Source organism: Rhinoraja longicauda, chromosome 13 (assembly GCF_053455715.1).
Source record: "Rhinoraja longicauda isolate Sanriku21f chromosome 13, sRhiLon1.1, whole genome shotgun sequence".
Classification (NCBI taxonomy): domain Eukaryota; kingdom Metazoa; phylum Chordata; class Chondrichthyes; order Rajiformes; family Arhynchobatidae; genus Rhinoraja; species Rhinoraja longicauda.
Genome location: NC_135965.1, coordinates 28,758,657 through 28,771,634, shown reverse-complemented (window position 1 = coordinate 28,771,634; position 12,978 = coordinate 28,758,657). Strand labels below are relative to the sequence as shown.

The 12,978-nt window shown below is 46.1% G+C and overlaps 1 protein-coding gene and 1 pseudogene across 1 annotated transcript in view; one reads left to right on the top strand and one right to left on the bottom strand.

Moving 5' to 3' along the window:
* Positions 1-328: 328 nt before the first annotated feature.
* On the bottom strand, positions 329-482 carry LOC144599740 (U1 spliceosomal RNA; annotated as a pseudogene).
* Positions 483-10,067: 9,585 nt separating this feature from the next.
* Positions 10,068-12,978, top strand: part of LOC144599596 (glypican-1-like) — a 137,546-nt gene continuing 134,635 nt past the window's right edge. Inside the window, exon 1 of the mRNA XM_078410664.1 lies at positions 10,068-10,863. Within this exon, the coding sequence (XP_078266790.1) occupies positions 10,713-10,863 (151 nt within the window). The 5' untranslated portion in view covers positions 10,068-10,712. The remainder of the gene's footprint in view (positions 10,864-12,978) is intronic.

Sequence of the window (12,978 nt, the reverse complement as noted above, 5' to 3'; positions counted from 1 at the left end):
CATTAATCCCCCACAAATTTATTGATCTCTGCTTTGATAGAGAAACAGTGTGGAAACAGGCCCTTCGGCCCACCAAGTTCATGTCACCCAGTGATCCACACACACTAACACTATCCTACACACACTAGGGATAATTTACAATTTTACGTAAGCCAATTAACCTATAAATCTGTACGCCTTTGGATTGTAGGAGGAAACCGGAGATCCGGGAGAAAACTCAAGCAGGTCATGAGGAGAACGTACAAACTCTGTACAGACAGCATCCGGGAACAGAATCAAACCCGGTTGGTTCTCTGGCACTGTAAGACAGCAACTCTATCACTGCACTACTGTGCCGCCCCAAAATCCAAAAATGTCACAGTCGAGTATCCCACATTTGGGGGGGACATCACAAACGTCAGCACACCCAAAGTGCAATGGGATAGCCTTGTCCTGGGAGATCGGCCTCCATGATCACCGACTCTCCCCTGCCAGGTAAGTAGAAAAAACTCAGTGGCTGAGCCTCTTCCCTATGCTGTAGAGCCTTCCCTCTGCGTGAAGAAAGTTCCCATTTCTGTCCCAAACAGCCGATCCTTTATTTGGAAAATGTGCCCTTTGATCCTAGATTCTTCGGTCAGGGGAAGCACCCTGCCTACAGTCAGCCCATTTCTAAGAATTTTGTATGTTTCAATGAGGTCTACTCTCATTCTTCTAAATGCAAAATAATAACCGACCCAGTCTCCTCATGTGGCAAACTCACTATCCCTGGAAACGGTGCAGCAAATCTTCACACATTCCCTCAATTCCCCCACAGATAAGGAGACCAAAATCATACACAGCACTCTAGGTCCTGCACAATTCCAGTATGAATTCCTTATTCGAGTAATTAAACTCTTGCATAATAAAGGCTAACATACCATTTGTCTTCCTAATTGTTTTCTGTATCTTTACGGTGGCCTTCAGTTACTTGGTACAAGCACACCTCCCAAGTCATGAATTCTGTAAATGTAAAGTGTTTTCTCTGCTTGTAACTGTTGTAAAAATGCTTGGTGTCCATTTTCACAGTTATGCCATTCCTGCCCTTTCACCCTTAATTTTCCTTAAAATTCATCAAAAGAAATGCACACAGAAAACTCAATGAGAATAAACATCGCTCATCGGCAGCATACTTCAAAGAATATACAGTATATCAGTGAATATGGCGTCATTGCCACACTGATAGTAGAGCCTCAAGGCAGCTGAGACCTGACTTCAGTCCTGACTTCAGGTGCTGTCTGTGTGGAAGTTGCATGCTCTCCCTGTGACCCAGTGGGATTTCACCAGATGCCCTGGTTTCCTTCCGCGTCCAAAGACACCTAGTTGGTAGGTTAATTGGTCATTGAAAAATTGGACCTAGTGTAGAGGTGAGTGATAGAAGCTGGGAGAATTGATAGGTATGCCTGGAGAGTAAAAAATGGGATTCATGCAGGATTAATGTAAGTGGGTGGTTGATGCTGGATGCGGACTTGGTGAACTGAAGTTGCTCTGTGACTTGATTAATTGATGGGTCAAAAGGAGATGACTGCTTCATTCTCTTGTCAACCAAGCTTCCTACAATCTGGTAAAATTTGGATTTAAGAGTTAAGAGTCAAGAGTGTTTCATCCTCATATGTTCCAGGTCGAACAATGAAATTCTAACTTGCAGCAGCACAACAGAATATGTAAACATAGTACTGTGAACAATACAATAAAGGAGAAACAAAGAGTTCAGTGTACGTCTATATACACATATTCCAATATATATATATACATATAAAAATGTGAAATTTACTTTTATTTTACTCTTTTCTCACGCGATATTTATTTACAACGCGGTATTTAGGGCATAATGCTCACTAACCTGTCCATTATGCAGCAAAGTTAATTCACACAGAAAACAAAATCCAAACAGCATATGAAACAGAAATCTCAGCAATCTCTCCCAAATAGAGCAGGGCTATTAATGTTTGTTAGCCAAGTGCATTAGGTAAGGGAAAATGACGTAGAAATGGGACAGGGTGGCACAGTGGTGCAGCGGTAGAGTTGTCGAGCCTCAAGCATGTGCCTAGCACACAATGCTGCAAAGCCCATGCAGAGTCTAGTGGCTGAAGCAAAGAAAAAGGACAGATCTCCACAGAGTTGCTGTCTCACAGCGCCACAGACCCAGGTTCAATCCTGACCTCTGGTGCTGTCTGTGTGGATTTTGCACTTTCTCCATATGACCATGTGTGTTTCCTCTGGGTGCTCCGGTTTCCCCCTACACTCCAAAGCTGAATAGGTTTGTAGGTTAACTGGCTTCTGTAGATTGTCCTTAGTGTGTAGGATAGTGTTAGTGCGTCGGTGATCGCTGGTCGGCATGGATTCGGTGGGCCGAAGGGCCTTTTTCCGCACTGCATCTCTAAAGTCTAAAAGTCTAAACTATGTGCATGTAAGCAATCTGTTCAGCAAGTTTGAGAATTATTCAATCAGTTCCACAAATTACTATCATGTTAGCAGTTGGTGATGAAATGCTTCCAAATTGGTGTCACAGGTTGTTTTGCAGGCAAATGTGGCTCAAACGTCACACATGCAAAGAGCGGCAGAAGGTCGAGCAATAAATGACAAGTTAATCGGTTTTTGGTTGATGGGTGAATGCTGCCTAGGATATCAGGAGCAATCTCAGCTTTATTTAAATCATCACAAAGGGACTGCCATCCACTTGGCAGACATGCTGGGAGTCAGTGTAAAAATCTCATTCAGAGGACAGTAAAGTGGCGTTTGCTTACCATTGAATTGGATCATCGACTTGATGATCAGAAGTGCGATGCTTCCTCCTGTGACCCACCTGGTTCAGACTTGTCACCTACGGAGTCAGGGCTGACATTGGTGAGGGTGGGATGGTGGGGGATGGGGAGGTGCATGTTGTGTGATGTGGGGGTGGGGAATGTCCCATTCGCTTTTAACGGAGATGGAGCCAAAATGTCATTATGGCACCAATGACTTTTTGCTTGCAACCATCTGTGCGTGTACTTGCTGGAAACATCAATCACTGGTGAATGGTCGTTTGACTGGACAATGGGGCCCTTCTTTAAATTTGCTTAAATATATTTAACTGAGCGACAGAGAAGGAAATTAAATTAACTCTTTACTTAAAAAAAATTGTTCATTCTCTCCTTAAGAATTGGCGATGTCCTTTGTTCCTCGATAACCTAATTGGTAAAGGAAAAACAATCACATCTTCCCTGCTGACCCTCCACCATCCTTCTTCCTACCTCCCTCACCCTCATTCCACCCCACTTTGTGCTGGAATAATGAAGTTTATAGTTGCAACTATATGTAGGGGTGATGGGTGGAAGATGACCTCTGGTCTCAGAAGGTCAGAGGTTCAGGGTGGGGTCATAGACCACGGCAACTCCATTGCGATTAACTTGGCACGCACTTCCAAGACTATCTCCCGCTGGCAGCGGTGAACACATGCGGTGAGATAATGGACACAGATCAACCAGTACAACTGGCAATGTTAAATCACGCCAGCAAGAAATTTAACTTACTTTTGGCATAAGGTGAATGGATGATCGGAGTGGTCTTCCCAATTGCAGTGGCATAATCTTGCATGCTCGCGAGGATCCACAAGATCAGTGCACATAGATCAGTTATGTGCAATTGTCTGACACAGATAAATCAGTAGAACAGCAACAGTCAGAACATGTGGGTGAAAAGAAGCGAACCTTGCACTTGGACTCACTCACAATCCTTTGTTGCATAGTGGCACATGGGGTCTCTTTCAGTAATGTTTGGTTCTAACCAGAATAAGGAACATAATTGGATCGCTTCAAGCAAAATATCTGCCAGTGAAGGCAAATATATCTCATCGTAATGTACAACTGATGACAGCACTAACCTTGATATATCCCTCTTAACACCTTCCTGGTTTCTCTCTCTCTCAGTCTCTCCTTTGCTCCAATTCCCTCCTCTCACTCCCTGGAGTAGAGATTGTACATGAAGAACATGAATCTGTCAGAGCAGATGCAGCACAATACAGCCATGAGCTACATTTCTTCCTGTCAGTATATGCATTGTGCTGTATTGATGTTGACTGGTTCATCCTTTACTTATTCAGTAAAATAAAGTATTGCTATCAGCCAGTTCCATTTACAAACCCCACATATGTAATTTATTTTTGCAGTTGGTTCTTGGATAGAATAACAAAACTGAGTTGCTTGAACTCCCTCAGAAGAGAGCTGGTTAATACCTGGTCGGGAGCGATGGTGCAAGGTGTGGGGAATGGAGATAGATGATTCAATCAGCCGATGGCAAAGATAACAAGAATGGCCCATCGGTAAATAGAGGCGGAACAGTTGAGATGTGAAGAATGCACACCTGTTCTGTAGATTTGCTCTATTTTCTTAGAAGTGGTTAAATTAATAAGTGCTCCCTTGGCAGCATGGTGGTGCAGCATTAGAGTTGCTGCCTTACAGCGCCAGAGACCCGGGTTCAATCCTGACTACGGGTGCTGTCTGTACAGAGTTTGTACGTTCTCCCCATGGCCTGCATGAGTTTTCTCCAGCAGCTCCAGCTTCCCCCCACACTCGAAAGACGTGCAGGATTGTAGGATAATTAACTTGATATAAAAGTAAATTGTCCCTCGTGTGTGTAGGACAGTGTTAGTGTGCGGGGATCGCTGGTCAGCGCAGACTCGGATGAGATGGGTTCACTTTGAAGGTGGCGGAAATGTCGGAGTATAATGTGTTGAATGAGGAGTCTGGTGGAGTGAAAGGTAAGGACCAGGGGAACTCCTTCTTTGTTTCGTCTGGGGGAGGGTGGTGGGGGACAAGAACTACGGGACACAAAAGCATAAGAAACAAGGGCATAGTTAGAGATCCATCTACAAGAGTAAGGACAAATCCATGTTTATCAAAGAAAGAGGACATTCTGGATGTCCCAGAGTGGACGCCTCACCTTTGGAGCAGATATGGCGGAGATGGAGGAATTGGAAGTAGGGAATGGTGTCTTTGGAAGAGGCCAAGTGGGAAGAGGTGTAGTTCAGATAACTGTGAGAGTCTCTGGGTTTATAGTAGACCGCTTTGCGGAACTCTTGTGCTCAGTCCAGCAAGGCCTTGTGCATCTCCTGTTTGCCTACCATTTTAATTCCCTTTCCCATTCCTATATCCACCTTTCTGTCCTGGGCCTCCTCCAGTCCCGGTGTGAGGTCACATGCAGCACCTCATATTCCGCTTGGGTAGCTTATAAGCCAACGGTATGAACATTTAGTTCACCAATTTTGGGTAATTGTTGGGGCGGGAGGGACCTGGGTTCGACCCTGACTGTGGGAGCTGTCTGTACGGTTTGCACATTCTCTCTGTGACCACGTGGGTTTCCTCTGGGTGTTCCGGTTTCCTTCCACTTTCGAAAGACATGCAGCTTTGTAGGTTGGCTGGCTTCTGCAAATTGTCCCTAGTGGGTAGGATAGAACTAACGTAAGAGTAATCGCTGGTCGGACAATGGGACGAAGGGCCTGTTTCCATGCTGTGTCTCTAAAACTAAAACTAAAGATTAATCTACCCCCCACCCCAACCTTTGCCTTCCTCTCTCTTCCCTGTGCCCCTCCCAGTATCACACCATTTTCTCCCACTATCCTGCCCCACTCTCCTACTTTTCCCCTTCTCCCATCCTACTTCCACCTGTACCCTTTCCTCTGGCTTCACAATTTACTCATCCACTCCGCTTCTCTCCTTCTCTTACAGCCTTCTTTTCATCTCTCACTTTAGTCAAACCATCTGCTAATGAAACCCACTCTCACCTGTAAACACCTAGCACTTACCAGGCCTTGCCTGCCCCCAACTCTTTATTTGACTTTCACCCCCCCTACTACAATTAGCCTGGAGAAGGGTCCTGACCCAGAGCATCACCTATCGATGTCTTCAAGAGATATTCTGTTGTGGCATATTCTTTTGTGCTGCTGCAAGTCAGAATTTCATTGTTCTACTGGGACATATGTCAATAAAACTCTTGACTTGACTCTTGACCCACTGAGTTACTCCAGCACTCTGTGCCTTTTTTTTGTGTAAACCAGCAACTGCAGTTCCTTGTGCCTACATTAAACTGAGGCAACATTTCCACAACAACTAGTATAACTGATAATTAATTGTATTTTTGTTTATTGGATATTTATTTGATGTGTTGTTGTGTAAATGTACCTGTAAAGTTGCAGCAAGTGAGAATTTCATTGTTCTGGTCGCAACGCCTTTGACAATAAGCGAGTTCGGTATTCCGACTGAGAACGCGCAGGTCATAGGTCACGGGGGCATAGAATTGTCGCCAGCTGATCCACTATGTGTAAACAAACCTTCGTTTCATCCTTTTTTTCCGTTTTTTCTCCGTGTAGGTAAGAAAATACTGTTTTCAAAACTGTTAATTTGGTGTATATATGGTAAATTTGCAAAAACTACAATGATTTTGTAGGTTTATTTGCTTTATGCGGCGGTGTGGCCGGAACTGGAGGCAGAAGCTGCCGGCGAAGGTTCACTGGAGAGCGGATCGCCACCGACCCAGAGCCGGGACAAGGCGAGAGATCGCAGCGCAACCCCTCGCAAACAACAAACCCAAGGGAACTTCCCTCCTCACCGCCACCGCTGCTCACCCCGGGGATGTGGGGCTTCTGAACAACGACCACAACAATTGTGTTTGTTCTTATTTCGCTGCATTAGGAGGGAGATGGGGCAGGAGAGAGAGTGGAGGAGTGGCGCAGATCTCGCTGACGCTGGGAGAGAGGGGAGCGAGAGAGAGGGGAAAGAGAGAGGGGAGAGAGAGGCGGAGAGAGAGTGGGGAGAGAGAGGCGGAGAGAGAGTGGGGAGAGAGAGGGGGGAGTGAAAGGGGGGAAAGGAGGAGAAAGGGGGAGAGAAAATGGGGAGAGAAAGGGGAGAGAGAGAGGGAGAGAGAGGGTGGACAGAGAGGGGGGAGAGAGAGGGGGAGAGAGGGGTAAAGGGAGCAGCGCGTGAGAGCGAGAGCGCGGGGAGTGGGAGGATGTCAGAGGGTCCGGTGAAGGAGCGCCGCCATTTGCAGAGGCTGCTCCCTCCCTCCCTCTCTCTCTCCCTTTCTCTCTCTTCTCCCTGCACCAGCGAGATCTGCACCTCTCCTCCACTCTCTTCCCCGGCCCCATCTCCCTCTAATGCAGCGAAATAAGAACAAACACAAGTGTTCTAGTTGTTGTTCAGAAGCCCCACATCCCCGGGGTGAGCAGCGGTGGCGGTGAGGAGGGAAGTTTCCTTGAGTTTGTTGTTTGCGAGGGGGCGCTGCGATCTCTCGCCTTGTCCCGGGTCTGGGTCGGTGGCGATCTGCTCTCCGGTGAACCTTCGCCGGCAGCTTCTGCCTCCAGTCCCTGCCGCCGCCGCGGTTCCAAGGCTCCGGGACAACTTAAAGAGTCGGGGAGAGTTGAGGGGAACTCACCGCATAAAGCAAAAAAACCTACAGAATCATCGTTTTTTAACTAATTAACCCTATATACACCAAATGAACAGTTTTGAAAACAGTATTTTCTTACCTCTACGAAACACTGGACAAAAACGGATGAAACAAAGGTTTGTTTATACGTAGTAGAACAGCTAGCGACAATTCTATGCCCCCGTGACCTATGACCTGCACAGGCTCAGTCGGAATACCGAACTCGCTTATTAAACACTCGTGATAACGATCCGGAGTTGGAGGCCCAAAGAGAGTGTTTGGTTTTGGTATTTACTCTATCTGGTAACATCGTACCCTTATAAATAAATAAAGCTCATTTTTAAATGTTTTTCAATCGATGCAAAAAAACAGGAAAAAGCACCGTAAAGCTTAATTATGTTTCCCCTTCCAAAAATAACAACCATGCAGAATTTGCCACTTGCTTTCACACCATTACATGGGACTTTTGAAATGCACCAGTTCTGTTTGTCTCACGATGTCCTGACCATTGATTTGGCTTGGGGTGAAAATGATGCAGGTGTTGCAAGACATGCAGTGAATTTAATAAGAATGTGAGATTGCATTGCAGAATATTATGGAAGGAAAGCGCAAACACTGCAGCGCCATCATTTTTGTGGATACTGGCAAACCTGTCTGTCATATTACTGAGCACCTGCACATTCCTTGCAAAAACCCCGGACTCAAATTTTTTGAGCAGTGCTGAAGTCACTCACAGAACGTGTAAAAAAATGAGGCCTGAGTTCGAAGAAGCCGATGCTGATGATATAGCCGACAACATTGAATCATGGATGGTGCACTGATTAGCTGATCCCAATAAAAAAAACACTTGCAGTGACAATTCTGCACCTTCAGAACAGACAATTAATACAGGCCGGAAGTCTTTGAAAAAGACTTGGTTTGTGATGCTTTGCAAGCAAGTGAAGTGAACAAAAATAAACTGTTACTCTTGATTGGGTCACTGGGCTGATCGTGATTCAGCGCTAAGTATCCTGTTTCCACGTTATGTCGATGAGCATGAAAATGGGATTTTTGCTCCAGAATATTGAAATCATCCAGATGTAATTCCTTCACTCCGTAAAACTGCTTGGAAAATTTCTCAGCACATTTCACGCTTAAAACGACAAAAGTTAATGCATCGTTTCACTCAAGTTTCATTTTGTTACACCCCTCGAGAAAACAACTGGTCTTGTTAAATGCCATTAAAATGAAACAGCTCCAAGCTGAATCAGTATAGTCTTGTGGGACACAAAATGCTGGATTGACTCAGTGGGCCAGACAGCATCTCTCGAAAACATGGATAGGTGACATTTTGGGTTGAGACCCTTCTTCAGATGGAGAATTACTGAAGAAGGGTCCTGACCCGAAATGTAACCTATCCATATGTTTCAGAGATGCTGCCTGACCCGTTAAGTTACTCCAACACTTTATGTCTGTCTTTATTAACTTCCAGTTTGTAAAAGAGTCTTTGTGCAGATGTTACTTTGGTCTGTTCAGCTCATATGTGAACACTCCCCAAATTGCTGGGATCATTCTGTCCAGTCCTCTGTTTGCTGTCTATACCTATATTTCAGACTTGACCGTGCAAATTCAGTTCTCCCCCCATTCAGGCAATGCCTGATTGTGGACTATCAGATTCTTCCATCTCCAAGATGGTGCTTCCCTTTTATTAACATTAGGATTATAGATGGCACAGATAATGTTCATTGCCCATCCCTACATGCCACCTGTGGAAATGGTAATGAGCCATAAGTTCACAATTCATAGGTGAAGAATTAGGCTATTGGACCCATTGAGTCTACTCTGCTATACAATCATGGCTGATCTATCTTTCCCTCTCAACCCCATTCTTCTTCCCGTAACCTCAGATTCCCTGACTGGTCAAGAATCTGTCTTTAAAAAGATCAAATGACTTTGCTTCCATAGCGTCTGTGGCAATGACTTCCACAGATTCACCAGCCTCTGACAAAAGAAATGTCTCTTCATTTCCTTTCTAAAGGTACCTCCTTTTATTCGAAGGCTGTGCCCTCTGGTCCTATACTCTCCCCCTCTAGTTCCACGCATCATCTCCACATTCAATCTATCCGGCCCTTTCACTTTTCTGTTTATATTTCAGCTTCCCAGTATCTGCAGTGTCTTATTCACAAAATGCTGGAGCAACTCAGCAGTCTTGTCAATCTTTCTCTGGATCCCTTTGTCTCGGTGCTACAACGTGCAACATTGGAGTCACGAGTCAAGAATAAATTCATACAAACAGATCTCACAATTAAAAAGATCCAACGGGGAGACATTTTCCCTGTAAATTCTAACTGGTATCAAGCGAACCGAGTGAAGAGATTTGAGTTTGTGCCACTTGTCCTTGTTAAAGCTGCATCTCACTCGCTTGTGACTGGGATCATCTGTGTACCTGGAAGGGTTAAATGCAGGCGCGCACTCTTAACTCAGCAGCACCTTAGCGAGAGAAAAGAACTGGCGGTCCAGGGAATCAGTGACAATTTAAAAAAAAATGGGGGGAGGTATTTGGTTTAAAAAAAACTTGTGCTTATTTTTCCATTGGCGGCAATGTGAGCCTTTCGTAACATCCTGTGTGAGATGGGGAGGGGATGAGGGAGAGGAGGCGGGGTTGGTTGCAACGCTCCATAATGCACAGTCTGCACTGAAAGAGACAGAGGCAGTTGTTCTGTCTCTATCCGTGCCAGGCGGGGAGGCTACATCCACGGACCATCTCTCTCTCTCTCTCTCTCTCTCTCTCTCTCTCCACTCTTCATTTACTCAGAGTCTCCAACCATCCGCGCCGCAGCAAACAGCAGAGAAGAAGAAAAAAAAAAACTGGAATTAAGAGAGAAACAAAAAGTTCACCAGGGATTGTGTTTATTATTTATTTTGGAAGAATAATTTGACCGGTGCATTCTTTGTGTGCAGGAGCTGTGGATTTCCACTGACAATGAACCCGTTTTCATCTGCAAATCCTTGAGATGGATTGAAACTCGAGGTTCTCCCACCGAATCTCGCAAGTTAAAAGCCATTCTTTTGAGGAGGAGGAGGAGGAGGAGGAGGAGGAGGAGGAGGAGGAGGAGAGGAAATAAGAACAGTTTGGATTTTCCCCTCCAGCAACGGATTGGGGAAACTATAATTTAGATTGTATCTTTGTGCTTGCGCTTATTCCAACCTTTTGACTGTCGAGATCTTGATTTATCTCGCTTTCGAATTTTCCTCTCTCTCTGTCTCTCTCTCTCTCACTCTCTCTGGGGTTGTGAGGCTCGTTCGCTCGTGTGAAGATGGTGTGGATTTGGTTCATTCTGCCTTTCCTGGGGGTCCTTGCCTTGACCGTTCACGCGGACCAGAGACCCAGGATTTGCTCGGACATGAGGCATCTGTACAGCTCCAAGGGGTTCGCGGTGACCGGCGTGCCTTCAACCGAGATCTCTGGTAAGAGGGCATCATCGCAGGGTTGAAGCGGAGAGACCAATAACTCTTCTGCAAGCGACTTTTCTTGCTCGGGTTTGGAAAAGGGGAGGAATGATGTGGTGTTTTAAAAAAAAAAGGAAAACTACAGCGTACTGATGATACCAATTGCATTGTATGTGTGGGCAGAACAAGGTTGGAATGGAGCAGTTCTCCACAGCCTGGTTGGTTTGGGGATCTGATCATTTGGTCAGAGGAGTGGGAAAGTTAAACGATGGGGGTTTTTTTTTACCCCCATTGTCTGTGGCTGTTAATTTGAATGGTGGGGCTTTGGAGTTCTGCAGAGTGTGGGAAGCCTCGTTGAACTAGCGCAGATAGAACTAGCGCACCCTCGTTGTACTCTTGTGTCGGGATAGATGCGATTGAGAAATGGGTCCGTCTTGCCCAACGTGGAGAGAGGGGACCTGGAGTGTGTGTGTGTGTGGGGTGGGGGGACAAGCAAACAGCATGGCGCTTCCTTAAACCCTACTTTTAATTGCCACGCTGAACAGTGTCCGAATTGAAGGGAGTGTTGTGTGTGGGGTGATGAGGTGGGGAGAAATCCACGTTTACTCTGAAGAAAGCCTCCGAATACCAGGCTGGGATCCTTTTGTTCAAGGGGGGTGGATGCCATGTGGCTGCGCTTCTGGTTTAAAAAAAAAGAAGTGATTTAAACAATGTTACCTGAGAGTTGTTGGGCAGGTCCTATTGTGCTTTCTGACAATGGATGGGGATCTAGTGGGCAGCTGTGGTCGGAGCTGGTGCCAGCCCTGACCATGACCGAGTGGTCCCCTCTCTCCAGTCCTGTGATTTTCTTTGATGCGAGCTGCTGAAGTCAATGCCCCTCTCTCTCCCTCCCCCCCCCCCCCCCCCCCCATCCCATCCCCCACACCCATGTAATCAGAGCCACGGGTGAGATGACAATAGCGATTTACCGCAGAAAGATGACCGCCTTCGCCGTCTGCCCTGCAGGGCATTTCACCCTAGAATAGTTTTCTGGCGACTGCCTATTGCGGCGAGGTTCAGAGGAGAGATGTTCTCATTTCTGGCTGATTGTTACATTTTCAAAGGAATTGGAGATGGGGGGTGGGGTTGAGGAATATAGGAAGGATATTTGATGCCTTTTGCACTTGGGGTTAAATGCAATTGGCACTGCAATTAAATGCAAATCTGCTCTTGGTGTAGTTTTCATTTACGCTCCACTTTCCCTGCAAGGCACACACACACCGTCATGGCTATTGGAGCCGTGGATTGCATGGGATATTGGAAGTGCATCTAAATGAGGGGAGACTACATAGGTTATTTGGCTACCAGAGCATTGCCACCTCTGATAAGTGCAGCCTTGTGTGCAGAATCTATCTGATTGGGGGGAGGGGGGGGGGGGGGGGGGGGAACTAATGGCAGTTGTTAATCCAGGGGCAAATTGCTGTGGTCAACCCTGGCGGTATCCTCGCATCTTTTAATTAGCGTTGCTGGAGGTCGGTTAACGGGAACCAACCCCTCGACTTCAGTGCAAAGCCTGGCTTCATTTTCATGCCAGAACTGGTGGGCCACCTTCAATCAGCGGGACTGTCTTCGCCTCTGAGCCCTTGAGTCATGAGAGCAAACCCACCCTGATGTTTGGGTGGAGCTGCTTTGTTCTCTTCCCCCTCTCTGGTCTTGGCGGCCTTAAGAAATCTGTTCTCCTTGCACCACAGCGTCAGAAGGGTGGGCAGTGTGCTCATCTCTGGGCAAGACACCATCTGCATAAATGCACAACCTCAGCTTGTACATGGATGGTTGTTGTACTGAGAGAGTGCTGCTCTGTTGTAGGTAGTGTCTTTGATCTGAAACGTTAAAACTACCCCCTTTACTGGTACTTACTTTTACTGGTATCTTTACTGCAATCATTATGAAAGATCCTGCAGTATTGTGGCGATGAAGAGTTCTCCCCAATATTCTTATGAAGACCTTAGTTTGGATCGTGGGCAATACCTCTTTATTCTGTGTGGTACTTCATTGCCTAAACTGGGAACTTTTTCCAAGTGTCCTTCAAAGGTATTTGATTGGCAGCAAAATTCTCTGTGGTTGTGAAAGGCACTAGTTCTTTGTACTCTCGTT